Source organism: Mytilinidion resinicola (assembly GCF_010093595.1).
Source record: "Mytilinidion resinicola strain CBS 304.34 unplaced genomic scaffold BDZ99scaffold_14, whole genome shotgun sequence".
Lineage (NCBI taxonomy): Eukaryota > Fungi > Ascomycota > Dothideomycetes > Mytilinidiales > Mytilinidiaceae > Mytilinidion > Mytilinidion resinicola.
The window spans coordinates 285786-311199 of NW_022985450.1; the positions used below are offsets into that span (position 1 = coordinate 285786).

Sequence of the window (25414 nt, forward strand, 5' to 3'; positions counted from 1 at the left end):
GAACTATAATGCCTAGATGTTGAAGGTGGATGGAATGAAATCCGTGGTGAAAATCAGGGGGAAGCGGGGCCGAGAGTCCGGTTAGAGTTGCCCGTCCGAAATACCCAGGTATCTATCCGCCAGCCTTCAGTGCCTCCATAGCCTTTCCCTCAACATACTATCATGCCTCACCTTGTTCCCACCTGCCGCATTTCATACAAGGCAGATTACATGCCTCACTGTCTGCATGGCTGTAGGCGGCAGCGGAATGGGGGCCGATCGCTATTACACAGCCTGCTCCTGGCGAGGTCGACCCGTGAGGTTGATCAATCAGCTGCCATGAACCCATCGGAGAAGGAGACCTCGCAACGACGCTTCAAAGTCCAAATCGACAACCCTTCGCGAAGAAAACATTGACTCCCTCGACTGCCAATGGCATGAGCTACTACATTTGAGAGGACGCGTCAATACAACGTTAGTATATGTGGCACATCGAGGCATTTACTACAGCATTCTTCGACATGGCTTTAGGCAAGAAAGAGCAAGGTGCGCGACTGCCAGTGAGGTTTCATACATCTACATACTACGATGACTATGGGATCAGCTTCACCACTGTCTGCTTCCGTCTCTCAACCCTGCTGCCACAGACTCGTCGTATGCCCCTCAAAGCTGACAGCATCAATCTCCTTGATTTCCTCATTTGAAAGCCGCCACCCCAGCGCTTGGCAGTCATCGATCGCCTGCTCTTCCTTCCTGATGCCAACCACCGGAGTGATCCCCTTGCACAGATTGTAATTGAGCGCCACGGCAGTAATACTTACACCTCGCTTGTCCGCTATCCGTTTCAGGACCTCCAGCACGGGCTCAATATCCGCCATGTCGTACGACGAAAAACGATACGACTTGGGCGGTGGATTATCCTTGGTGTATTTCCCAGTGAGTCTGCCTTGAGCGAGAGAACTGTATGACTGGAAAACGATGCCACGCTCTTTGCAAGCTTGCAGAAGCCCCGACGTTTCCGGCTGGCGACGCAAAACGGAGAATTCACACTGATTGATCGCAAGCGGAACCCCGTATTTCGCCAACTCTTCCTGCATCTTGATCATATCCTCGGTACTGTAGTTCGCCACACCAACACATTTTGTCAGCCCTTTATCCACGCATTCCGCCATTCCCTTCGCGATTCGCTCGAACGATTGGATGTGGATCGGCCCGTGAACAAGGTAAATGTCCACGTAATCTAAACCGAGGTTCTTGAGGCTAGTTTTGAGCTTCAGGAGTGGTGCTTCCGTGGGGTGGAGGATGTCTGTCATTTGTGGCACGACGTAGAACTTGGTTTGGATAACGAAGTCGCTGCGCGGCATATTTGCTAACACGCGCCCGCAGATGACTTCGCTCTCTCCTGTGCCGTAGACTTGCGCGGTGTCGATGAAGTTCACGCCTTGGCTCACACAGTGCTTCCATGCTTCGTGGACGGCGGGCTCTTCCTCAGGCTTCCAGTGGAAGGTCGCCGTGTCGCCCCATGGCCAGGCGCCGATACACAGGGTCGAGGCTTGGACTTCGCCATTCTTTCCCTTGTAGGTAACGCGAGTGTCGCCAGTAGGTATCCAATCCTCCGGCATTACAGCCGCAAGGCCATCGAAGGATGAGGGAACATGGTTCGGCTTTGTTTGGTTGCCTGAGTGGATGCCGGAGACGGCGGACATCCCGGCGGAGAGACCGGCTTGAAGTACGTGCTTGCATGTTGCTGTAGGCTACTTGACAGATGAAATAGTCAAAAGATGCAATGGGAAGAGATGGGTCCGACAATGTGACGGTGCCCGTCGCTGTATTTATACAAAATCCTCGCCTTCGAATGGCCGGTCAAACTATGCTTCCCAAAGCGGTCTTTTTATGTGACGTCGTAATGATCGTTAGATTTACTTCGCAGCCGACATGCTGTTCTCGATCTTGCATGGGTGACATGCAGATGTGCATGCAGAAATCGCATCGCTGGTTCCTGCAAGGGGGGCACGTGGGGGGATCGTGAACGGACTGGGGGATGGGTCAGAAAAGCTCGAGCCATCGGAGATCATATCAAAAGAGTCATAATGACGGACTGCCTCGTAAGGTATCTCAAGCTTCCTCGAAATCTGGGAGTAGTTCCAGCCAGCTTTTTTCGCAGAGCGTGAATCCGGGAGCGATCTGATAGAGAAGGCAACGCTGAGGTGTTCTGGGAACTATAGGCCATCTACAGTCACCAGGAGTTCTTAAGATATACAGTTGGTGTAAGGATCGTTCTCTGAATTCCATGGCTCGAACCTTTTTGCCATTCAGTTCATGATTGCCCTTGTCCCGTAGATTGATCTAACGGTCCCGGGCTCTTCGATGCCGAATTAAAGGGCCGATTTAGGGCGCCGCGTAAACCATACTTAAACAAATACAACTCGCCTAGATCTGAAGTGAATTTCCCTTAAAAGAGACAGAAGTAAAGCCTCTTTATATACCTTTCGTCGTTGATTTTTGAAATAAGTTCTAATGGACGTTTGGGTGAGCTGTATTAATTTTGGTGTGGTGTGCATAGTGCCCTAAATGAGCCTCTTGGACTAAATTCGGCACCGAAGAGCCCGCGCCAACGTCGTGTTTGCGTATTGTTGATGCTGAAAAGGTGATATCACTGATAGCGGCAGTTCAGACGATCAACCTCGGAAGCCTCGGAGCAGGGCCATTGTGAGCATGGTGACGACATCTCAGAAAGGTAAGAAACACAAGTCGTCAGACACAAGAGTCTAAAACGTTGATTCTGGTGGAGCTTGGCACTTGGACTTCCTGGGGCTGGCATGGTAGTCACCAAACCATTTGAAGGATGCTACAAGGAATTGTGGTTCAAAATTATCGGAAGAATATTTGCAGAATTCCAAGGGAGGCGTCTTCGATAGGCCTTAAAGAAGTTACTAAGCCACGCCATATATATATACAAGGGTATATGGCGCAACAAGATTCACCTGTTTGATAATAAATTATATCATTGCAATTAGGTACAAGGGTATAGCTAGCTAAGACTTTAAGAGCGTAGGGTTACGCCGAGTCGGGCACGTGACCAGGATCTCCCTTACCCGATTCGGCCCCGCCTATCACATTCTGACAAATCATCTCCTCGACAAGGCTTTGAGGACTGGTTTTGAGTGGCAGCACTAAACATCGCTCCACGCTTCTTGCTCGATCTTGGCGGCGTGACTGTGGCATTGAGGAAGATTTCCAGCTACATGCACGACTTCTAAAGGCCATCGCCGAGGTTGTTGAGACCCTCCTTGGATACGGACGTGTGTTGGCTCTGGAAGAGTTGGAACAGATTCAGATTTACTATGTCCTGACGGCCAAACATGGATCAGCATTCATCGTCATCTCTTGGTACTCCAGCGCCGTATGGCCAAGCTTGCACAAGCTGCGCTCAGTCGAAATGCAAGTGTATCATTCGCCCAGTTGGTGGGGCTTGTGATAGGTGAGCAACTTTTGAATTTGTTGTCACGACTAATGTTCGTTAGGTGCCATCGATTAAACAAGCAATGTCGTCCCATAGAGGCGATTCGACGTCGAAATCCCAAAAGACCTGCTGTGAACAAGACCGCACGATTAGAGCAAAAGCTAGATGGTCTTGTATCATTAATTAAGTCCGGAGCGTTAAGCAGCACCGTCGACATATCTCCCCAAGACATGAGGTCTCTGGGCAATACTACGCCTCGTGGCACTATCAACATGGATACAGTTACTCCTGATTACATTCAACCTCTTGGAGGCTCATTATTGGGCGTTACCGACGCTGGTACGTTGGAAAATTCGTCGACAACGCCCACCACGGATAGCATACGCGCGTCATACGAGCCCTCCCAAGTCGAGGCAGAGCAATATCTTGCAAGTTTTCGGACGTACAAATCAAGAGGCTTTCCCTTTGTCCACATTCCCTCCACTACTACTGCCAGTCATCTCAAGCAAGAACGTCCGTTTCTGTGGCTTTGTATCATGTCAATCGCCTCGAATTCAACTTTACAGCAACGGTTACTGGGCTCAAGAATACGACAGTTCATTGCACAGGAAATGGTCGTCCAGTTGAATAGGAACATGGATCTTCTCTTGGGTATTTTGACTTTTATCGGTTGGTATGTCATCCTTTCTGGAGTCAACCTGATGCAATCAGTCTGATGCTCAATCTGATGTTCAATCCGATGCAATTAATCTGATGCGCCAAGACGCTGACCATCCGTCTCAGGGCCACTATCCAAACCCACAACAAGCCCTTCCTTTCTGTCTTCACTCAGCTTGCCATTTCTTTGGTTTCTGAACTTGGTCTTGCCAAACCCATTCCCAAGAATTCGCAGATGGGGCTATGCGGTATGCCCAAGCTTTCGAGGGCCACGACTCCTCGTACAATGGAGGAACGCAGAGCTGTGCTTGGTTGCTTCTTGAGTACATCAATGTACGTCTCCCAAAATCAAGTTTTGTGTTTCATGCTCATTTATGCTGTTTGCAAGATTATCTTCCTTTCTCCAGAAGACCGATGCACTCCGTTGGACGCCACACATGGAAGAGTGTCTTATAATCTTGGACGAAAAGAAAGAGTGTCCCAATGATGCAATTTTGGTACAACAAGTACGGTTGCAATTGATAGTTGAGAGACGCATGTCGCTTGAACGAAGTCTCTTGGATTTGCAAAACCTCAAGACGAGTATTGTCTCTCCAACTCATATAAGTGGTACGTTGCCGTTCTCCAATTGATCTAGTACTAACTGATTTGGTAATAGACGTGGTGCTTTTGCATTTGTACGGCACTGAGTTGGACGTCATACTTTCAGAGTTTCTTCACACTGATGAATTGGCCCTAGAGCAGTGGAAATCCCTTGATGTGGCCCTTGAGTCGATCAAGTCCTGGTTCAATGTCTTTTTTACGATACAACCCCTCGCCTACCTTGGATTTTCTCACTTCATCTTTTTACAACTAACCCGCTGTATAACGATACTCTACCGGCTCAAGACTCTTGACGATTCAACGTGGGAGGAGAATCATGTTTGGAAGACGGAGGAAGCACTACAAGTCTTGGACCGAGTTCTCAACAACATAGAGCAAGTGACGTTTCTTGGTGGATTCGATAACACTGATTGTCCTGACGGAGACGTCTTTACTCGAGCAGCACATCTGTATCGATCTTTTCGACCTGCGTGGGAGACAAAGGGAAATTCGGTTCAGAGCAAGTCATCTCCGCAGTATATTGATGATCAGATTCTTCCAGATTCAATTGGGACGGATAGTTTTGACGTTGACTGGTTTACCGATTTATTTCTTTCATCCAATTAATAACGCTGAATCCATCAATATTAGTTTGCTGCCTGTGTTTATATTGGTGCCTGTATTCATATCGGTGCTTATCCTTGTATCTGGTGAAGGGCCGATCAATATTCGACCACAGTTGTATAGAGTCGACGGCAGTTATTCAGAGATTCGGCGACAATCATCCAGACGTTCAAGTTCAGCCACAGTCGTCCAGAGATTCAGTGAGCATAGTCCATAGATCAAAGATTGTTTATTGATTTAGCAAAGGTTGTCTAATGATTCGGGCACAGTCTCTAGTCAGTTATCAAATCACAGAACGAAAATCTACTTACGTTCTGCTTGAGTGGATCTGATTCTCGACTACGACCCGCGAACGCGCGTTGGTATCGACCTGAATGCCGAGCAGTTCATGCGACGACGATCCATGAAAAGACGCGTTGTCCACGAGCAACACCGGCTTTGCGGTCGCAATTAATCAGCGCACCAATCGTTACCTGCATGATTGGCATGTCCCATCAATTTGTATTGGTAATTCATTACTCGCCTGGGACAATGAGACCATTTTCTGCGACCAGATTTCGGATTTAAGAACTAGACCGGGTTTGGGCTTTCGATTTTCATGAATCCCGATGCTAGCTCCATTTTCCTATTCACATTAACCCCGAAGAATGTCAACTCGCGCGGTTTTTTATAACTGGCCATTTTCTAGACCGACGGGGACTTTCTTCGCACCGTGTCCATCAACTCATGTTCATGACTGTTTAGTTGTGAAAAATGCCATCGCATGAACTTCCTCCTGCTCTGCCTGCTCCCCAGCAGCAGCCCTCTGTTTCGCTCGACCATCCAGAAAAGACCAGCGACAATAACCACCGGTCACCCACCACATCTTCCGTTCAACATGAACCTAATGGTGAACTTGTTGATGGTAAACCAGGCGCCGCAGAAACAGGAACAGCAGCAGTCTCCAGCGTGCCCCTCTCCGAAAATCAAAGCCCAGAGCCCGAGTGGGCTCACGGCTTCCAGCTTTTCACCATCTTGGCCGCCGTGTCTTTCGTTTGCTTTCTCATCCTTCTCGATGGGACCATTGTCGTCGCAGCTGTTCCTCGCATCACCGATTATTTCAATTCCCTGGATGACATTGGATGGTACGGAGCTGCATATCAGCTAGGAAGGTACGTGAATTCGAGCTTTGAACGAAACGGGTACCATGAGTGAACGCGAAACTGACATGCTTGCAGCGCAGTCTTTCAACCGCTTACTGGAAAGATTTATATGAAGTTCAAACCTAAAGTAAGTCGGGTTTCAGATCCCCAGTCTGCTCCCCTTTCTTGATTCTCAGCTCACTGATTATCGTATTTAGTGGACATTTCTGAGCTTCTTCGTCCTCTTTGAAATCGGTTCCTTAATTTGTGGGGTTGCGAACTCATCGGGTATGTTGATCGGAGGACGAGTAATTGCAGGCTTGGGAACTTCGGGCGTGTTGAATGGTAGCATGCTTATCGTCGCGGAATGCGCCCCTATGCAGAGAAGACCAAGTATGACCCAATGCTTCCTGAATACGTGCGGTTGGATAGCTGACATTAGTTATAGCTCTAATCGGAATTGTTATGGGTAGTAAGTCCATCTCTATCTTAGCTGATTGTCATATGCTTATTATTACTTCAGCTGCGCAGCTTGGCCTAGCTAGCGGTCCGTTATTTGGAGGATTACTGACAGAGTACGCAACTTGGAGATGGTGTAGGTCACCCAACTCGCTTTCCTACTCTTGGGCTTGGAGTAAGCTAAATGTGCTAGGCTTTTACCTTAATCTTCCCGTCGGTGGCCTTGTTGCCGTGATGGTGGTTTTTGTCCGCATCCCCCAACAACACCCCAGGCCTCCTCCCATGTCCGTCGTTCGCTCACTACCTTCAAACCTCGATCTTCTGGGCTTTGCCATCTTCGCTCCTGCTCTCATCATGCTGCTACTTGCTTTACAATGGGGTGGCACTACATTCGCTTGGAACAGTTCTCAGATCATTGGCCTCTTTTGCGGCGCTGGTGCCACGTTCATCGTTTTTCTACTCTGGGATTACCATAAAGGCGACGCAGCCATGCTTCCATTATCCATAATCTGCATGAGAACTGTCTGGACGAGTTGCATCGTATATGGATTATTCGGAAGCAACTTATACACCGCTTCCTACTGGGTGCCAGTATACTTCCAGGGAGTCAAGGGCGCATCTCCAGCAATGAGTGGTGTATATATTCTGCCTATGATCATAGCTCACATCTTCGCAGCTCTATCCTCAGGTCCCATTGGTAAGGGAGTTGTTTCCCATGGCAAGCACTACTAATGCTTTAACAGTCAACAAGGTGGGCTACTACATACCGGTAGCTCTTTTTGCGGCGGTCTTGTTATCGAGTGGTAGTGGCCTTATTGCTACCTTCTCTCCTAGCACCCCGACGGGCAAGTGGATTGGATACCAGATCCTCTACGGGGCTGGTCGTGGTCTCGGATTGCAAATGGTATGCTTGATATTCCCCATCACGGATTCTAGTGCCCACCTACTGACATTACTTTTCCTCGGCAGCCACTCATCGCGGTTCAAAATACAGTGCCACCCCCAGACCTCCCCATCGCCATGGCGCTCATCATGTTCAGCCAATCATTTGGATCAGCCGTATTCCTCAGTCTCGCAGAAACTATATTCAGCGCTAGTTTTGGAGATCTCATCTCCAAATACGCACCTTTTGTCAATGGTCAAAGTGTCATTGATGCTGGGGCTACTGGATTTCGAAAGATTGTCTCGGGACCAGATCTTGCGGGTGTATTGACTGCTTATGCTAAGAGTATTGATCGCGTTTTCTATTTGGCAGCAGGATTGGGAGTTGGCTGCTTCGTTTTCGCATGGGGAATGGGATGGAAGGATTTGAGAAAGAAGAAGGAAGTATCAAAAGCTTAGAATTTGGATTTGTTCTAGGGTGATAAATGCCATAGAGACTCAGATAGCCTAGATGTATATCCTGCCGTAGTGATGGTATTAGGGTGAAAGTTGAGATGGAGAGAAAGGGGAGATGGAGCCGTTAGAATAGTTTAATCCGGCTACACTTGCCTGTCTAAAATATATATAGTGCTAGGTCATAAGTTTGGGTACTTCGGACATCTGCTCCGGGTATCCGTATATCCTCTTAGAGTTCTATGTATAACGTAAATGTTGATGCGTTGGGAATAGAGCTACCGTTTGACCAACTGAAGACATGCTAGTTGGGGTACTCCTTACAGTAGTAAGGAGTGAGCAAAAGTGAAGCCTGACCAGCGAGATATCCGCGTGCTTAAACTTATGACCTAGCACTGTATTACATCTCTGAACCTCTGCCGCTTTTCCTCAGCGTTACTATTTACACCCTACCATGTTTCTACCTCCCGCATCTCACACAAAGCAGAACTGTACGGCTGGCTGTCTGAAGGAGTGCAGCCAGCAGTGACGTAGTGCCTGACCTCTGCTCTAGAGCCTACTCGTGGCGCCTCTCCATCCACGTGCTAACGGAGCCTGATTCCAGTAGCATCTGATACCATCAGTTCACGCCATGGAGAACAAGCTTTACCCGAAAGTGTATCAATATGAGAGACTTCAGCATCCCGATTCTTTCCGCATGCTCTCCAAATACCAAAATATGTAGTACAGCAACCCAGTCTCTCGCCCGGATCCAGTCTGCATCGCCTCGTTATCTGCTCTTCATAGTCCATATAACATCAATGCAAGCATAGTTAGATGACACCAAACGCCCACATGTCACGACAAGTCGAGTCAAGTTTCTACGCCCCACAAGCTAAAGTCGCATGTCAATGGATTCGCGCGAATCGGCCTCGAAGCCCGCGCCAGTACCTTCCCCAAAGCCTGTAGTTTGGCTCGGATGTCGTATTCGCGATTTATTTTGGCTCTTGAGGGAACGGATCTATTCAAATGCATTTGACCAGCAGGCCGGCGGGCGGGAGGGATGGGTTGCGGTAAGGATAGGAACGAGCCCGGGGAGGATGTGTCTAGTCTGTTTTGGTAAAGCTGACAAAAGGAAAGAGGAGTGAAGTAGCGAGATCCTAGTGGTGGTTCTGAGAAAGGAGTGGCCCGAGTTCGAAACCTCGACTTCCAAATAGTATTTAATAAATCCTCTTCCTCTGATTCTTATTTCTTGCGGTGCTTTAGATATATTTCATTTAACCTTGACGGGGTCGAGTTGCTTTCGCAAAGGAATATACCCCCATAGGCATTACTCATGACAAAATAGACATTAAACCTCATATCCATGTGAGCCTCCGAAAGATCGGTGAACAAAAAATCAATCATAGCTCCCAATGAAATCCTTCAAAACCAGACTCGAAAGCCCGATCAGTCCTACGGCAGAACTTTTGGTCCAATGTTTCGTAAAGACGACATCTTGGTGGAGTCGTCAGTGCCAAAGTCGTTTATGAGTACTTTATAGGGCCGAACAAAAAGCCTTTTGTCGGGAATCGGGTCGTTTGCGTGCATGGTACTGAGTGCCTTGAGGATTTTCCTCATACCGTCTATAGGAGTGGCTTCTTTAAGTCGTGTGACGACATGTTTGTCCTTGTATTTCAACGCTAAATTAGGCTCATTTTCGTCCATGTCATTGTAGTAGTTCTCGAGCTCATGGTGAGCCTTCAAGCACTGGAGGATTAGAGCAGCCAGACCTACAGCATAGGCCGTGGCAAATGAGCTTCCCTTGTCCGATTCGCCAGCGGAGGTCGTAATTTCATGGGGCATTAGAAAGCCTCCCATACGAAACTCCCCCCTGGCTAGTGTGATATTGGTGAGCGGGGACTTGTAATACCGCAGTAAGCAGGTTATCACTGCTGTAGTCCACTTAAAAACGTACGGTCAGCTGAAATATATCACTTTGTAGAGTAGATCACTATAACCCGATAACACTATACTGAAGTTTTACTGTAGGTCCTACCTGAGTAAATACTCGAGGGCCCGTCCCACCCGAGGAGGAACTTTTGGGCAGATGGTGCCATGCAGCCTACACGTCGACCGTAGACAGGCCGGTGGTGGATGCAGGTGGTGCAAAAAGCCCACAAAGCGACCACCGGACCGCCGTGTTTCAGCGGGAGATTAGTAACGTGACTAGTTTCATGGATTTTTTCGCCTAAAAACTGTCGCATGATCAAATCTACCTCTGAAACACTCTCCCGCTGAAACACGGTGGTACAGTGCCGATAGATCAGACCTTGCTATGGTCGCAGCCTGGTGGTGGCGCTGTAAATGGTCATTGCTTGGTTTCAAGCTGCAGCAACAAAGGTAGAATCGCCCAGGCAGCTTCACTCCCATTCTCTCGAGTTCAGGGCTGCAATGGCAACGAAGATGCAAAGAGATGACGAGAACGAAGACCGATGGAAGCACACGTATGATAGTTTCTGATGTTTGATCCGCCGTGTGAGTACTTACATGATTTGTCTAGCGTCTATTTGGTAAACTTCCCTGGAGATCTTGGACATTCAGACACCGAGAAGACTAGCTTTCATGTGTCTGAAATACTTTTTCACCTTGTGCCTGAAGCTCGAATCTTGCGACACCATATCTTTGAGGGCAACGCTGCTGCTCAGCATCAAGTCGCAAATCCCCCTGAGGAAAACCAGCCCCAAGCCCACTAGGGGCAATATTTTGGCGAGCAAAGTACGCAGTTAGTATCTAGCGATGCGACAGGATTGGACGGCGGAGTGGATGCTGCAGAACGGATGTCTCTGGACCCCCGGACAGACTGGGATGCGGTATCTATTGCCAGCGCGGCCACAGAGTCCTTTCCCCCAATATCCATTGAAAGGGAAGCTCTGGATCTTCTCGACATTATTCGACACAACAGTCTTACAGACAAGAGCGCAGACCTGAGCAGAATTGTCTTGGCCGGTTACGGATTCGGAGGCATTGTCATCAAGCAGGTACAGAGAAAACCACTCAGGTTGCAGCACTACAACCTAGGATCAACAACTCATATGCCAGAAAGCTACTCTCCGAACATCAGCTGTAGAGAACCCAGCTGAAATCTCAGCTGTAGAGAACCGAGCTGAAGCCTCAGCTGTGCAGGGCTCATCTGAACTTACTAGCGCGCCACCCTGGGGGTGGCCCCCTTCCTTCCCCTAGTATATATACAACTAGCTAGACGTCTATAGAAATCAGAGTTCACATCAATTTAACCTGAGTAGTTGTATATATACTAGGGGAAGGAAGGGGGCCACCCCCTGGGTGGCGCGCTAGTAAGTTCAGCTGAACACTGCACAGCTGAGCTTTCAGCTGGGTTCTCTACAGCTGATGTTCGGAGAGTAGCTTTCTAGCATATGAGTTGTTGATCCTAGGTTGTAGTGCTGCAACCTGAGTCCTGGACTACGCTTGCCGGTTTTGGCCAACCCACTTCCTACGTATCGAACGTCCAGACAAGAAACTCAGAGATGCGGTGGTAGCCTTTTTGTCAGCACCGGGGGTAGGGGAAAGTTGGTTCAAACTTTATTTGCTAGGCCATGCGGAACCCCTAGATTTGGTCGGACACCGAAAAGAATGGGTATCCACAAATTTTGGGGGTCGTCAAACAGCGACATGGGCTCTCGCTTCAAAGTAGAGGATGATGGACTCACTGTTTCGTTTTCAGGTGGGTTACCACTCACCATTGGACGCAATTTGTTAACGAGTGGCATCAGCGCTTCAAGACAGCGCCGATGCCGACATAATCTGTCTCCGTGCCGACCACCCACTTCCACCGAGACCTTTCCCTCCCGATGACCCGAAAAGCGTCTATTTCGAAATGAAGATATTCGAGACAGAGACACAGACGGATCCCGATTCCAAGGACTCTGACTTGTTGCCTCCAGAGTTGGCTATTGGTTTACGCGGTGAGTTTTCGGACCAATCAGGAGCACACGTAGGCTGGCGCACTTGGACGGTAGGCTATCATGGGGATGATGGGAGGGTATATGAGCACAATTATCCCGTAAGCTCCGACACAGGACGCAAGTTCGGACCGGGAGACACTGTCGGTTGCGGGGTCGACTACAGTGCCGAGGAATACTTTTTTGCTCTTCGTAGTGAGGTGATTGGTACGTCCTCCCCCATAGTTTTCTTGCTATCATATACGGCGAAGGTCTTACTAATGGTACGTGCCTATGAATATAGCTCGCCGAAAAAACAACATCATATCTAGGAAAATGTATCCTACGGTTAGCCAATGGAGAACTGCGTGTAAAATCAAGGTTAACTTTGGAGACGAACATTTTCTTTATTGAAGGACGAAAACTGGGTCATGGAGAGCCTTCATCAGTCATCAATGGAACCTGTTGAGGCTTTTCGGAATTTTTGTTCTAGTCAATCTATAGAGCATATATCTAAAGATCCTGTAAAAAGAAGAGAGAGTGTAGCCAACAAGGATTTTGATGGCCCCCACTACTCGGCGCCTATCTAACAGCACTAACTGGGCAACGATGAGCGCTCCTGGGCAACGGCTTGGGTTCAATAACGTACGTAACTTTATGTTAACCACTATCTCTTCGATAAATCTCACGGATGTACGAAGAGTCGAGCCTTGCTATTATGCTGGTTGCGGCTCAAAAATCGCAATTAGTGGTTTTTCCCCTTCAATTCATTGAAGACCTCAAGACCAATCCCTCTACTCACCCCTTTCCGCCCTCACATTTAACATTTTCACGACTCGCTCTTCTTAGCCAAAATCCACAAGAAGAACTTCTCATCCGGCAAATCCTCCACCGTCTCTCGCACGACCACCTCCAGCCCCGCCTCTCTCACCTTCTCCAGCGTCCCCTCGCTCCCCCAGCCACTCCAAAACATCCACCCCTTTTCCTCCTCCAGCCAGTTCTGCGCCTCTGCCCCTGCAAACTCGTCCGCCGCGAAGTTCGCCAGCAGCCACCCGCCCGGCTTCAGCCACGCCACGATCTTGCGCAGCATCTCGACCTGCTCGGCGCGCGGCAGGTGGATGATCGAGTACATGCCGACGACGGCGTCGAAGACCGCCGGCGCGAAGTCGAGCGCGAGCATGTCGCCGTCGAGCAGCGTAAGGCGGCCGTGGGCCGGGCCGGGCGGGTCGTCGGGCAGTAGGTTGGCGCGGGCGATCGAGAGCTGGGCGCTGGAGATGTCGTTTGCTGTGACGGAGAGGTTGGCGTGGGCGAGCAGCTTCTGGGTGACGGGGAGGCCGCAGCCGGCACCTAGCTCGAGCACGGAGACGGGGGCTGATGGGGAGGTGGTGGTGGGCAGGCGGCTGAGCAGCTGGTCTAGGTAGCGGAGGCGCGTGGCCGAGTGCGAGACTGTCCATTCGTTGTATTTCGGGGCGATTGCGTCGTAGGAGGCTTTCATGCGGGATTTGAGGTCGGCAGGGGGGTCGTATTGAGGATTAGGGTCGAGCGGTGGAGCAGTTTGTTCGGCCATTGCGATGGGATGAGTGCTGTCTATGGGCGGGGGGAAGGTGTCGGTATAGTAAAAAAGGTGTTCAGAACTGTCAGGATGAATATCTCTAAAGGTATGCTAAACTTAAGTACATTCGGTGTTGAATGTGAGTCACCTATACACTTGATTCGAGAACGCGGGCTGCATTCTAAGCGAGGAATCTTCCATCCATGCGATGGTGCGATACGTGAACTAACCCGATCCGAGGTGGTCGTCCAATGCCTCTTGTTGAATTTAGCGTTGTCGAATTCTGTGCAATGTCCCTACAGGGGTAGCTTGACGTGCAACTGTCCCCTGCCACTACGCTCGTTCACTACTCGCTTAACGATGCTACTGTTAGATGGCGCCAACTTACCTGCTCCGATATCCACGCAATGGCAAGGGCTACTCGCATGGGGGTCCCTTTGCAGCCCTTTGCAGCCCTTTTGTTTTGGAGTTGATGATTCCGCAATGCATCGCATAAGGCTCAGAGAAGATTTTAGCGGCATGGACCGAGCTTCTCACCTTTTCTCGCAGTCACGTGCACAGATGACTCGAACATGATCGGAACCTGCTGGTTGCATAGAATCATTTTTGGACATGTGAATTGTGACTCTTTGCATGAAACTGAGATCTCTAAGTTGCTGAAGGTAGGCTGAGGTGCCCCCGTAAAGAAATGGCGCACTTGAGTTGCGAGTACTCACAAAATCAACTTTGTAGAAGAAAATCTGATAGTTGTGATGTGTACTGGGAGGAAGTAGACTGTTGTAGTCACTTTTTACTACCCAAAAATAGACCCGTAATGTGCTCTACGAAGACCGGATCCAAGGTTTCGTTTTTTACCACTAATGTACACTTGTCTAAAGAGACATCTATGATCTTTCCGCGATAATTTAGTCCGATTATACGCAATGGAGTGCCAACCAATCTAATGTAGATTGAGACTTATGTACCTCAATCGTATACCATGCAACATCCCAAGACATCTCCCGGGGCCGTACTCTTGTTTCCACACCTCAGAAACGAACGAAATAGAGATCAAGCCTCCTAATACCCCCGATCCAACCCCTTCTTAATCATCCGACTCGTATTTCCTAATCCATATCAGCACCGCTCTCTCTCACGGATCGAAACTACGCACCCTTAACCACCCTTCCCGCCCCTTCCCTCAACACCCTCGGCAGCACCTCCACGGCCTCCCTCGTACCCGTCTTCCCCGCACCTCCCAGCTTGAACACAAAATCATCAATCCCCACAGCCCCATACGTCGTCCCATCAACCGTAAGCCACGCATCACCCCACGTATCAAACGGCGCTAGTAACGACGCAGGGCTATACGGCAGTATCTCTACTACTGCGCGAAAGCCGACGAGCTCGCCTTCTGACAAGCCGGAGGGGTAGAGCCGGATACTGACCTCCACGCCCGCAGCCGCAGCCTGCTCAGGCGTGACGTCGTTGAACGCGAGGATCGAGTCTTTGAAGTTGACGCCGTTCGCGATGAAGGTGGCGACGTTGAGGCCGGGGCGGTCGGCATCGGTCGTGATTTCGAGCGTTGTGTTCGTCTTCGTATCGGTGTAGGTGCCGATGTATGTCGCGTTTGCTTCTTCCCTCGCGGCGGCTTCAAGGGCGGGGACCCAGGTGTTGGCAATGAGCGAGGCGAGCACGCCACGGTTGTTTGTGGTCTGGCTCCCGGCGGCGAGGATGCTGAAGCCGATGTTGTGGTCGGTGTCGAGGGCGAGGGCGGAGGCGTAGTTAGGTATGTCTCCGCTTTTCGTGTAGAGGTCGACGAGCCTTGTTGTGTTTGTCGTAGAGGAGATGGGAATAGATTGGCGGAAGATTTCCCAGGGGGCGCCCACGAGGTGGAGAGCGTGTGAGGTAGTGGCGTGTGGTTGTATCCAGCGGCGGGTTAGGGCTGAGGGGAGGATGGCAGATTGTAGGATTGAGCGGCCAAGGGTTATAAGATCGGAGGGTGTGGAGAAGAAGGAGCCAGCTGGGTCTTCGACACCCAAGTCCGGGAGGAAGTCACTTTGTTCCAGGCCGCCAGGGATGATTATGTTAGTGTCGTTGGGTGCGATGACGGAAGTGCGGCTCATGTTAAGGGGCTGGAGAATCGCGGTGTGGAAGGCGGCAGAGAAGGACTGATTAGTGATACTTTCAATGACGAGGCTGAGGAGGACGAAGCCCGCGTTTGAGTAGATTGGCGTATTGTAGGTTGAAGTAAGAGGTGTTTGGGAGAGGAGGCCGGCAATATATTCTAACATCGTCAGTGATAGTTGAAATAACGATGAGGAGAGTTAGAGGAACCTTTTCTATCACAAGGTTTTAAGAATCCAGGACCGAAACCACACACTGGAGCATTCGACTCGGTGGGGAGGCCGGTAGCAGTTGCATTGAGCGTTTGGAGGTTGGCGAGGTCTTCTATTCCGTCTTTTGAGGGTTTAGTAAACATTTAGGAGTATAGACTGGCTTTTAAAACTCACAGTCTCGCGTAATTCCAGCCATCTGACTTGCTAGGGCTTCAACGGTGATATCGCTCCATTGTACATCGTTCAATGAGCTATTCGTATCCGCAGCTGCAAGCTCGGGAATATACTTCGTAATAGGTTGGTGGAAATCTGCAAAACCATTCTTGGCGAGAAGTGTGTACACCGTGAAGAGCTTGGAGAGACTGCCGATACGGTAAATAGTATCATCGTCCAAGCTCCCTGAAGGTAAAGACCCGTTGAGGCCTGGTGCTTCGAAGTGATGTGAGAGCAAGGTCTTGTTATCGGAGGTCGAGAACACGTTGATAGAGAATGATGTCGTGGAGTTGTCCAGCAGCCCCGTGCTGAGGGCCTCATCGAGGACCTTGGGAAATGCCTTTCGCGCTGCTTGGACGGCTTTTGACGTGTCCGGGTGCGAAGGCGCAGGAAAGACAGGGCCTCGGAGCAATGCATTCTGGTTGGCTTGTGCGGTTGTGATGTCAACCAGCCAGGCAAGAGAAAGCGCATTGGCTAAAAAAGTGAATGATTTCATGGTTGCGCTTATGAGATGAGGTAAGAACACGTTAAAGAAGATAAAGTATGTGATGAGAAGGAAAATAAGAACAAAATAGCTGGACTATATAGCAGAAACAGGTACGCCTCAGCCTCATTGATTGCATCATGGTTCGGAAGAGTAGTGCTGATCAACAGGACAGCATAAACGATACAGCAAATGAGTTCTGTGTTCCTGGGCTAGTGTCACATAGTGTGGGGAATCTGGGTGTCGGGTTTGAGGCCGTTGGGATGAGGCTGAGCCTGCTACGTGGCTAGAAACAAGGCTGAGGCGGGTGAATCCGCTGTCAGGGATGAGCCGGCGATGATGCTTGAGTTCGGTTAAGACAACTTCTTTCCTCCGGAGCCATGGAATAAGCCCATAGACTTCAATCGGTGTCGGTGGTTCTCAAAGACCGTCGAAGTGATTGGCAAGGGGGTGATTTCTCGTTGGCACAGCCTGTTTTCCAAGCCCCGAGCCTCCTCATCTTGGGACTGTCTTCTGGTCCAATCAGTAATGGGCCTTCGATGGAGTAGATGGTAGGATTTGAAATGCAAAGGCAATTAGAGTAGTAGTCCTCCGAACTAGTGGGACGAAAATGTAGCGACAGCCGCCAAGGCAGAAACGAGCGGCACCGCCCCTGTTGTGCTCACGCCAGCTCGGCTTCGGATTGGTCGGTTCGTTTAAAAACGTTCCGTCAGCCGGCATCTTCAAAGCTCAATCCGCCTCGTGGTCTAGCTCCACGGCCAGTGGCCAGGGCGTCTAACACAATCTGCCCCCTCTAAGCATTTGGGGCTGTGACATCTATCTTTTATATGGAGTCTGGCAGACTAAACCTCAACAACCTTTGGACCCGCGGAACCAGAATTAAAATCTTTTTGCTGTGAAAGGTGGTAAGCTCTGAGGACGAAATTTCACTGCTTGCTTTTGGTGTCACGGACTGTCCATCTGGTGCCCCGAACTCGCTATTAAACCTCCACAGCCTACTCGTTAAACCTTCATCATAGCCAGCTCAATGTGTCCCTGATTGGCCTGGTCGTTCAATCTCAGAGGAAATAGCACGCGCGTTTTGGCTGTTCACCCAGCGTCAAGATTCCCATCTGACGGACGCGGATCACTCAATTTACTGGGCGTATTGCTCGATGCAGTTACCGTACTCTGAACTAGGGCTGTACAGTAATAAGTATGACGGGTGATAAAGAGAATTACGGCACCAGCGACACGATCGATACCAACGACGCAAATGACACCGACAACACCAATAACACAAACGACACCAAGGACACCAATGACACCAGAAGAAGCGAAGGAGCACCTGGAAAACCCCGCAAAAAGGTCTGGAAAACAAAAGTCAAGACAGGATGCATTACTTGTCGGTAAGTAGCACTTTCTTTTAGCACCATAGAGCGGCTCGGGCGCTCCGAGACTACCTAAGGGTGGCCCTCTATCCTGAGGGCCCTCCGTAAACATAGCCATCTGACGCATTCCAGCATTCGACGAGTCAAGTGCGACGAAGAGAAACCTAATTGCAAGCGATGTACGTCTACTGGACGAAAATGCGATGGATATGAACCCCCTAAAGCCCAAAAGCAAGCCAATCAAGCCCTCGTGAGAACAGCGAGGCCTCCCACATCCACCCGATCATCACCAGATCTTGTCCCAAGATATGGCAAATCAACCCCAGCAACCTTCATGGACCCCGCGTTTGCATCTGAAATATCAGCAGAGAGGCAGAGTCTGAAGTTCTTTCAAATGTATACCGCGCCTGAAATGGCAGGATTCTTCGACTCTACGTTTTGGGTCCAGGACCTTCTTGTGGCGGCAGAGACACATCAAGCTATCCGATACGCCGTCACTGCGCTCGGTGCTCTCCATCAGAAGTTCATTGGCTGCACCCTCCCTGTCCTCCCTGACGATGTATCAGACCAGACGCTGCGATTTGGATTGAAGCAATGCAACCGCTCTATCCAAGAAATCATAAAACAGTCAGGCTCGAGCGGGATGTCAAGATTGGACCGGATAAACGCTATGACTGCATGCGTCTTGTTCATGTGCTTTGCCAGCATTCAAGGCCATAACTCTGAAGCTATAGAACATCTCCGTGGAGGACTGAAACTCTTACGAGAGTCTGACGCCATCCAGCAGACTGCTCGTCACGACAAGCAGACTCACCCAGTGTCCATGGAGTCGCTACGAGGCATGTTTGTCACTCTCGACATTCACGCCCGTGGCATGATTAGCGACAAGGATATCATGTCCTGGGAACCTATACCGAGCGCCGACCCGCATACGATCCCGTTGGAGGTCAAATCTCTCCCACAAATACGCTACTACATGGAGGGAACCTTCAATGAAGTGCTCGCTTTCCTCCAAGGCCTCGACCTCTATCCACCGACTACACCAGAAGCCGTGGATGTCGTGACCTCTACATTCAATGGCTTCATGGAGAAAATAGAGCTAGGCGATAAGGTGCTCGAAGAATACCTCCGTCGCCCGACGACCCGGCTTAGTCAAGAAGAGCAAACAGCCGTCCTAGCGCTGAAGCTGCACCGGAATGATATTGCCGCTTTCTCAATTATGTTCCAGCTGCAGTCCGAGCTCGCGGAGATGGCGTGGGATCACTGTGAGTCACAATTCATTGACATGGTCGCCATCTCCACTCAGCTGTTGGGCGCAGAGCAAGGCGGACTAGTACAGCTCTACCCTTCCACTTCCATACCCGCATTGCCCCCGTACGGTCCTTCGTTCTCCAAGATCCAAAACGCATCTAGCGCTACCCAGCGCTCCCGGCGCCCGATCTTCACCGTCGGATTTGGCGTCGTCATCTCCCTCTTCCTCGTCGCCTACCGCAGCCGCCACCCCGTCATTCGCCGCCAAGCAATATCCCTTCTCCTCAACTACCCCCGTCGCGAAGTGCTATGGGATGGCGTGCTAGCAGGGCGAATAGCACGAGAATCGATGATGATGGAAGAAACAGCATACTTGAACCACGTCGGGCTCCCACTATCAGACATCCGGACAGTTTTGACAGCAGCGGGGGATCTGCCGCTGCACCTGCGCACGCGTGATATTGAGATCATCTATACTGGGATGCGCCAAGCGAATGCCACTTTCAGGAGTATAGCGGACTTTCAAGAGGGGCGAAAGGGGGTGACGAAGACGATTCATTGGTAAAAACGACGTTCTTTTCGTCTCGTTTGATTTTCCTATCTACTCTTATGGCATGGAGGTTGATGGCAGGAGAGCTCTTGTGTCAAGATCGAGAACAACGTGTGAAGGGTCCTTAGTAGTTGGATACCTATAAGTACTTGCTTTTGCTTATCATTTCGCATGGGATTTGCATGCCTATTTACAACCATCTTTTCCGCTTGGAGCGTTTCAATGGGAGGGATAAGTACGAGCAGCCTGCACCAACAAAATGTAACCACATGACTGGTCCACTCGTTTCCGACTACGGACGCTAAGAACCATCCTGCCCCTCTAAACTTCGAAAACCCCTCGCTTTCTCGCTCGCCGGCAGATGAACTCGGAACCACAACATGAAGAACATTTACGCCCTCGCCGCCAACGCAATGCAGCCCTCCTACTTCTTCCACGCGCTCTATCCCACATAAACCCCTCTTGTCTTCTCAATTGACCATCACAATCTCATCCCACCATCTCATCCCACAATCTCAACGCCCTCAACGCACTCAACCAACTCAACCAACTCCACCAACCATGCCTCCCACCGCTCCCCCCAACGCCCCCAACACCGCCAACTCCGGCATCCTCTACGTAACCATGCAACCCGCCCCGTTCCTCCCCCTCCCCCGCTTCCACGACTGGTACAACAACGAGCACGGCCCGGGCCGCCTGCGCCTCCCCTTCGTACCCACGGGCTTCCGCTACCGCGCCGCCGACGCCCTCGCCCCGTCCCCCGCGCACCCCGAGTGGATGGCCGTCTACGACATCGCCGACATGGCCGAGCTAACGCGGGAGACATACACGCGGCTGCGCGCGCCGCCGGTGCAGAGCGCGCGGGAGCGGGACACCATGAAGGACATCGCGATCCGGCGGCGCTTCTACGACGCGGTGCCGGGCGCGGAGTGGGCGGCGCCGGGGTACGTGGAGCTAGAAGCAGTAGGGCAAGAGGGGACGAAGGGGAGGGTGCTGGTGGCGGTGCTGGTGACGCTGCGGGAGGGGCAGGAGGCGGAGCGGGAGGAGCGGCTGGGGCGGTGGTATGCGGAGGAGCATGTGGGGATGTTGCAGAAGGTGCCTGGGTGGCTGCGGACGCGGCGGTTTGTGACCAGTCGGCATGAGACGGCGGGGGGGAAGAGGGAGTTTCTGGCGCTGCATGAGTATGAGGCGGAGAATGGGGTGGGTGGGGAGGTGTTTAGGGAGGCGGTGGGGACGGCGTGGGCGAAGGAGATTTTTGAGGAGGTGCTGGAGGAGCGGGTGAAGAGGGTGTATGGGTCGTATTATACGTTTGGGCCGGCGCCGAGGGATTTGGGGTGCTTGGAGAGTGGGGAGGTGGTGCCGGCGGAGAGTACGGATGGGAAGACGAGGACGAGGCCGAAGAAGGGGGAGAAGAGGGCGGTGATTGAGTCGTATGTCACTACGAAGGATGGAGTGGAGCTGCCCTATCGACTTGAGGGCGCGTCGGATCCGCAAGCTCCGCTCATTGTTCTCTGCAACTCTATCTTGGTGCAGTTTGGAATCTGGGACGCGTTTGTTGATGCGTTTCTCGAGAGATCGGAGAACAAGAAGTTTCGGATCCTGCGATATAACACGCGAGGACGATCGAGCAACTCCGGATCGCAGCCGGTCACAGTCGATTTGCTAGCTTCAGACATCCTCTCGCTTCTCGACGCTTTGAGAGTGCCGAGGGCTGCGGCAGTCATCGGTGTCAGCCTTGGAGGCGCAACGGCCCTCACCGTCGGGTTGAAATACCCTGACCGAGTTGCAACATTCGTGGCATGTGACACGAATGCCAATAGCCCCGCTGGAAACAGCAAAGCATGGGGCGAGAGAATTGCAATAGCCGAGAAGGAAGGTGCTCAAGCCCAAGGCGAAGCAGTTGTGGGAGATGAGCTGGCAGAGGCCACGGTCAGGAGGTGGTTCGTGAAGGAAAGTTATGACGGAGCAAAGACGGAGGCGGAGATTGAGAGAGTCAAGAAGATGGTAGGGACGAACAGCCTCGCAGGCTTCAAGCACAGCGTGCAGGCCCTCTTCGACTACGATCTGAGGGAGGAGATGAAATCGTATACCGGAGAAGGCGCGTTCCTAGTCGGCGGTGGTGATGGTGTTCTACCCCAGACGATGAAAGACATGTCGGAATCACTTGGACAGGGTGCACCCTACTTTGTGGTTGAGGGAGCTGGACATCTACCCATGGTGGAGAAGCCGGAGCAGGTAGCTCTTTACGTATCTGAGTTCTTGTATTAGATTCTGCATTCATATAGACATCTTGATGGATCGGTCTCTGAAGTGAGCCATTTTTCGAAGGACTTCAATTTTATGGAAACCATTTCTCAAAGGGGTTGGCTCCTGCAGGAGCCGTTTATCCAATTTTCCTGTCCGTGAAAACCTCGGAGCAGCAGAAATGAAGCATGCGTGTGGACATAACTATGAAGCAGGAGCACATGTAATCCTCTACAAACCATGGCCCCTGAATCGTTCTTCTAACTGCAGGCTTCACATCCAAATCGAACATGAGTCTACTACGCGTAGCATCTTTAAGCGTGACTAATCACAGAAAGAACATAGCAACCAAACAAACACCCACCCAACCGGCACCATTCGTTCTTTGATGTTTCAATTCACCCCGCACACGCCAACACGCCTAAAACACTCGGCAATGCTTAGCGAAGCTTGAGCACGGTCCCAAAAGACGCAGCGCCATTCCGTCATCTTGCCTGCTCTAATCGCGCCCAGCCTTCTCCGCAATCAATACTCGTGCCGCAAGCCGCCGCGCAGGGGTCGTCATGAGCGCTGCGCCGTGAGCCTCGTCGCAGCGCGTACCCAACTACTATTAGAGAGCCGGAAGAGTGAAGATCCTCAGCCGCCGACTTCCATCCCTCATTCAGCAGTTCACAAGCCAAGAGGAGGGACGGGCATGTTCCCAGGCGCGTCAGAGCGAAGGAGGGGATTTGCAGTCCGCGTGGCCCCAGGGCAATAGCGGGCCAACAACAGGCTTAGGCTAGCAGCCCAGCACCCAGCAACGCAACGCAGGCTGGTTTGTGCAGGTGGTTTAGTGTTTGCTTGACCTCATCAGTGCCGGCCCCCGGGCGATCCCACCTGCTGCCCGTCAGCCAGCCCGTCTGTCGTGTTTCTTACGCCGTGCCGTGTGTACCTGCGTCTTACACTCTTCCAACATTACGCCTCACTCTCGCTTTTCTATCGCCATCGATCAGGCCTGACCCCTTGGTTGAGTTGCGGCTTCAACCACGACGCTCGTTTGTGAGAACCTTGGTCGCGGAAGAAGCTGAGTGGGGATCAGATGGCGTTTCTACGGACAGCGGCGCATGCGCTGCTTACGCTCAGCCTTGTTGGCAGAACCGTGACGCCTGTTGCTGCGATTGATTTGGATCCGACGAATTCTGGTATGTTTGCTCGTATACTTCCAATTCATTTTTTTCTCGGACGAATATAATATGCCAATTGTGTCATTTCAACCCCATACACTACACAACAACAACATAACTTCTACAGCCCAACTAACACACCAACCTCAGACTCAATCAAAAGCGCCGCCGCAATAGTCGCGAAAGATCTCATGGGATACTATGCGACAGGCTCAACTGGTGCGGTCATCAGCGGTATCCCCGGCCTACTCACATACCCGCCCTACTACTGGTGGGAAGCCGGAGCCATGTTCGGGCAGATGGTGGAGTACTGGTACTACACCGGCGACGACACCTACAACGACATCGTGTCAGCGGGGATGCAATTCCAAGTCGGAAACGCGCGGGATTTCGTACGTTCCCCAGCCTTCAATCTCAACCTCCACCGCAAAGACATCTCTAACACTGAAGCTCGTTATGTAGATGCCCGCCAACCAATCCAAAGACGAAGGCAACGACGACCAGCTCTTCTGGGCCTTCACCGTCATGTCGGCGACCGAAGTCGGCTTCCCGAACCCGCCGGCCGACAAGCCGCAGTGGCTCGCGCTCGCGCAATCCGTCTTCAACCAGCTCACGACGCGCTGGGACACGTCGCTGTGCGCGGGCGGGCTGCCCTGGCAGATCTACACGTGGAACCAGGGCTACAACTACAAGAATACGGCCGCGAACGGCGGGCTCTTCCAGCTCGGCGCGCGTTTAGCGAAGTACACGGGCAACACGACGTACGCGGACTGGGCGAACAAGGCGTACGACTGGCTGGCCAGCAGCCCGCTCATCACGGCCGACATGCAGGTCTACGACGGGAGCAACAGCCTGAAAAACTGCACCGACGTCGACCGACTGCAGTGGTCCTACAACTACGGCATCATGATCGGCGGTGCTGCTTACGTCCGTTCCCCCTTTTCCCTACTCCAATCACTCGCGCTAACCCGCCCCTCCCAGATGTACAACTACACCAACGGCTCTCAAATCTGGGAGACCCGCCTAACCGGCTTCCTGCAGCACGCCGAATCCGTCTTCTTCCCCACGGCCTACGGCTCGCAAACCATGGTCGAAGTCGCGTGCGAAGTGACGCAGAAATGCGACGTCGACCAATGGAGCTTCAAAGCCTACCTGTCGCGCTGGATGGCCATCTCGGCGCAAATCGCGCCCTTCACCGCCGCCAAGATCACGCCGCTGCTGCAGGCCTCCGCGAAGGCCGCCGCCAAGCAGTGCAACGGCGGCACCGACGGCACCGAGTGCGGCAGCCGCTGGTTCCAGGATACCTGCGACGGGAACGTGGGCGTGGGCCAGAGCATGAGCGCGCTGAGCGTGATTAACGCGAATCTGATTGCGAGCGCGAAGGCGCCGCTGAGCGCGGATACGGGGGGCACGAGTAAGGGGAATCCGGCGGCGGGGACGGGGGGGAATGAAGGGAGTGTGAAGACGACGCTGGGGGCGGTCACGGGGGCGGATAAGGCCGGGGCGGGGATTGTGACGACGTTGGTGCTGGCGTGCATGTTGGGGGGTGGGTGGTTTATGGTCAGTGGGGATTGAGGGGTTGAGGGGCATTGAGGAGAGGGAGGGTTAAGGGTGGGGATTGATGTGATCATGATGGGATGGGATCGGGTTTTGTTCGGGCGCTTTGGGTTGTCGCTGGGCTGGCTTCTTTTGCAGCCTTGGGGAGACTTTGGATAATTCCGGGGCTTGGATGCCGCGATGGGTTCGGTTGTATATATTTGATTTGTCCAGAGACGACAGGATATGAGGTCTCTCCTTCAGTTCACTCCGGAACTCATCTTCGAGTCTTTCATCCGCAATTAGCATCAAACCAAGACGCATGCGTTCGTACCTTCGTGAGAGTTTATTAGAGAGGTAGTGGTCAACATAAAGTTCGACACGTCGTTAAACCCAAGCCGTTGCCCAGGAGCGCTTCATCGTTGCCAAGGTGCTGCCGGTGGCTGGGCGCCGAGTCGTAGGGCGGCCGAGATGCGATAGCTGCGTATCGGTTGTGGTCATTGCGGCCTTGGGATCGTGAGAGACGATGATTTCGGAAAGAGGGTGTGCGAACGCGTCCCAGATCTCTGTTGTGAATCTGGGGTGTTGAAGTG

At 51.7% G+C, this 25414-nt stretch overlaps 10 protein-coding genes across 10 annotated transcripts; 6 read left to right on the forward strand and 4 right to left on the reverse strand.

Annotated features, from left to right (window-relative positions):
* Window positions 1–533: 533 nt before the first annotated feature.
* Window positions 534–1353, reverse strand: BDZ99DRAFT_465112 (Aldo/keto reductase). The gene has a single exon (XM_033720476.1). The coding sequence runs from the start codon at window positions 1341–1343 to the stop codon at window positions 609–611; it is 735 nt and encodes a 244-aa protein (XP_033574147.1). The 5' UTR covers window positions 1344–1353; the 3' UTR covers window positions 534–608.
* A 1988-nt stretch (window positions 1354–3341) lies between these two features.
* On the forward strand, window positions 3342–5415 carry BDZ99DRAFT_500451 (uncharacterized protein; the record flags this gene model as incomplete). The annotated part of the gene is made up of 5 exons (XM_033723720.1): window positions 3342–3460; window positions 3504–4115; window positions 4226–4432; window positions 4488–4708; window positions 4758–5415. The coding sequence occupies 5 exons, from the start codon at window positions 3342–3344 to the stop codon at window positions 5306–5308; spliced, it is 1710 nt and encodes a 569-aa protein (XP_033574148.1). The 3' UTR covers window positions 5309–5415.
* Window positions 5416–6058: 643 nt separating this feature from the next.
* Window positions 6059–8327, forward strand: BDZ99DRAFT_573065 (uncharacterized protein; the record flags this gene model as incomplete). Its single annotated transcript, XM_033728256.1, has 8 exons — window positions 6059–6456; window positions 6523–6574; window positions 6645–6819; window positions 6875–6898; window positions 6950–7021; window positions 7079–7582; window positions 7629–7789; window positions 7855–8327. The coding sequence occupies 8 exons, from the start codon at window positions 6059–6061 to the stop codon at window positions 8224–8226; spliced, it is 1758 nt and encodes a 585-aa protein (XP_033574149.1). The 3' UTR covers window positions 8227–8327.
* A 1327-nt stretch (window positions 8328–9654) lies between these two features.
* Window positions 9655–10044, reverse strand: BDZ99DRAFT_522809 (uncharacterized protein; the record flags this gene model as incomplete). Its single annotated transcript, XM_033725737.1, has 1 exon — window positions 9655–10044. One exon carries the CDS (start codon window positions 10042–10044, stop codon window positions 9655–9657), a length of 390 nt encoding a protein of 129 aa, XP_033574150.1.
* A 1616-nt stretch (window positions 10045–11660) lies between these two features.
* On the forward strand, window positions 11661–12672 carry BDZ99DRAFT_465114 (uncharacterized protein). Its single transcript, XM_033720477.1, has 3 exons — window positions 11661–11923; window positions 11973–12368; window positions 12445–12672. The coding sequence occupies exons 1-3, from the start codon at window positions 11833–11835 to the stop codon at window positions 12552–12554; spliced, it is 597 nt and encodes a 198-aa protein (XP_033574151.1). The 5' UTR covers window positions 11661–11832; the 3' UTR covers window positions 12555–12672.
* BDZ99DRAFT_465115 (methyltransferase) lies at window positions 12593–13772 on the reverse strand. Its single transcript, XM_033720478.1, has one exon. The coding sequence runs from the start codon at window positions 13705–13707 to the stop codon at window positions 12970–12972; it is 738 nt and encodes a 245-aa protein (XP_033574152.1). The 5' UTR covers window positions 13708–13772; the 3' UTR covers window positions 12593–12969.
* Window positions 13773–14430: 658 nt separating this feature from the next.
* BDZ99DRAFT_447490 (beta-lactamase/transpeptidase-like protein) lies at window positions 14431–16719 on the reverse strand (the record flags this gene model as incomplete). Its single annotated transcript, XM_033718015.1, has 3 exons — window positions 14431–15958; window positions 16009–16131; window positions 16185–16719. 3 exons carry the CDS (start codon window positions 16717–16719, stop codon window positions 14838–14840), a joined length of 1779 nt encoding a protein of 592 aa, XP_033574153.1. The 3' UTR covers window positions 14431–14837.
* Window positions 16720–17904: 1185 nt separating this feature from the next.
* On the forward strand, window positions 17905–19893 carry BDZ99DRAFT_522813 (uncharacterized protein; the record flags this gene model as incomplete). Its single annotated transcript, XM_033725738.1, has 2 exons — window positions 17905–18095; window positions 18210–19893. The coding sequence occupies 2 exons, from the start codon at window positions 17905–17907 to the stop codon at window positions 19891–19893; spliced, it is 1875 nt and encodes a 624-aa protein (XP_033574154.1).
* A 271-nt stretch (window positions 19894–20164) lies between these two features.
* Window positions 20165–22246, forward strand: BDZ99DRAFT_536379 (alpha/beta-hydrolase). Its single transcript, XM_033726576.1, has one exon. The coding sequence runs from the start codon at window positions 20440–20442 to the stop codon at window positions 22144–22146; it is 1707 nt and encodes a 568-aa protein (XP_033574155.1). The 5' UTR covers window positions 20165–20439; the 3' UTR covers window positions 22147–22246.
* A 703-nt stretch (window positions 22247–22949) lies between these two features.
* Window positions 22950–25341, forward strand: BDZ99DRAFT_510208 (mannan endo-1,6-alpha-mannosidase; the record flags this gene model as incomplete). The annotated part of the gene is made up of 5 exons (XM_033724460.1): window positions 22950–23303; window positions 23436–23677; window positions 23748–24212; window positions 24267–24743; window positions 25252–25341. The coding sequence occupies exons 1-5, from the start codon at window positions 23201–23203 to the stop codon at window positions 25339–25341; spliced, it is 1377 nt and encodes a 458-aa protein (XP_033574156.1). The 5' UTR covers window positions 22950–23200.
* Between the last annotated feature and the right edge of the window lie 73 nt (window positions 25342–25414).

What these genes read in the sequence shown, in the direction of transcription:
- BDZ99DRAFT_465112 (XM_033720476.1), bottom strand. Translation starts at nt 1,343, where the DNA reads ATGCCGCGCAGCGACTTCGTTATCCAAACCAAGTTCTACGTCGTGCCA.
- BDZ99DRAFT_465114 (XM_033720477.1), top strand. Translation starts at nt 11,833, where the DNA reads ATGGGTATCCACAAATTTTGGGGGTCGTCAAACAGCGACATGGGCTCT. An exon ending in ACTCACTGTTTCGTTTTCAG is followed by an intron (nt 11,924 to 11,972) that starts GTGGGTTACCAC and finishes GAGTGGCATCAG; the next exon opens with CGCTTCAAGACAGCGCCGAT. An exon ending in TCTTCGTAGTGAGGTGATTG is followed by an intron (nt 12,369 to 12,444) that starts GTACGTCCTCCC and finishes CTATGAATATAG; the next exon opens with CTCGCCGAAAAAACAACATC.
- BDZ99DRAFT_465115 (XM_033720478.1), bottom strand. Translation starts at nt 13,707, where the DNA reads ATGGCCGAACAAACTGCTCCACCGCTCGACCCTAATCCTCAATACGAC.
- BDZ99DRAFT_536379 (XM_033726576.1), top strand. Translation starts at nt 20,440, where the DNA reads ATGCCTCCCACCGCTCCCCCCAACGCCCCCAACACCGCCAACTCCGGC.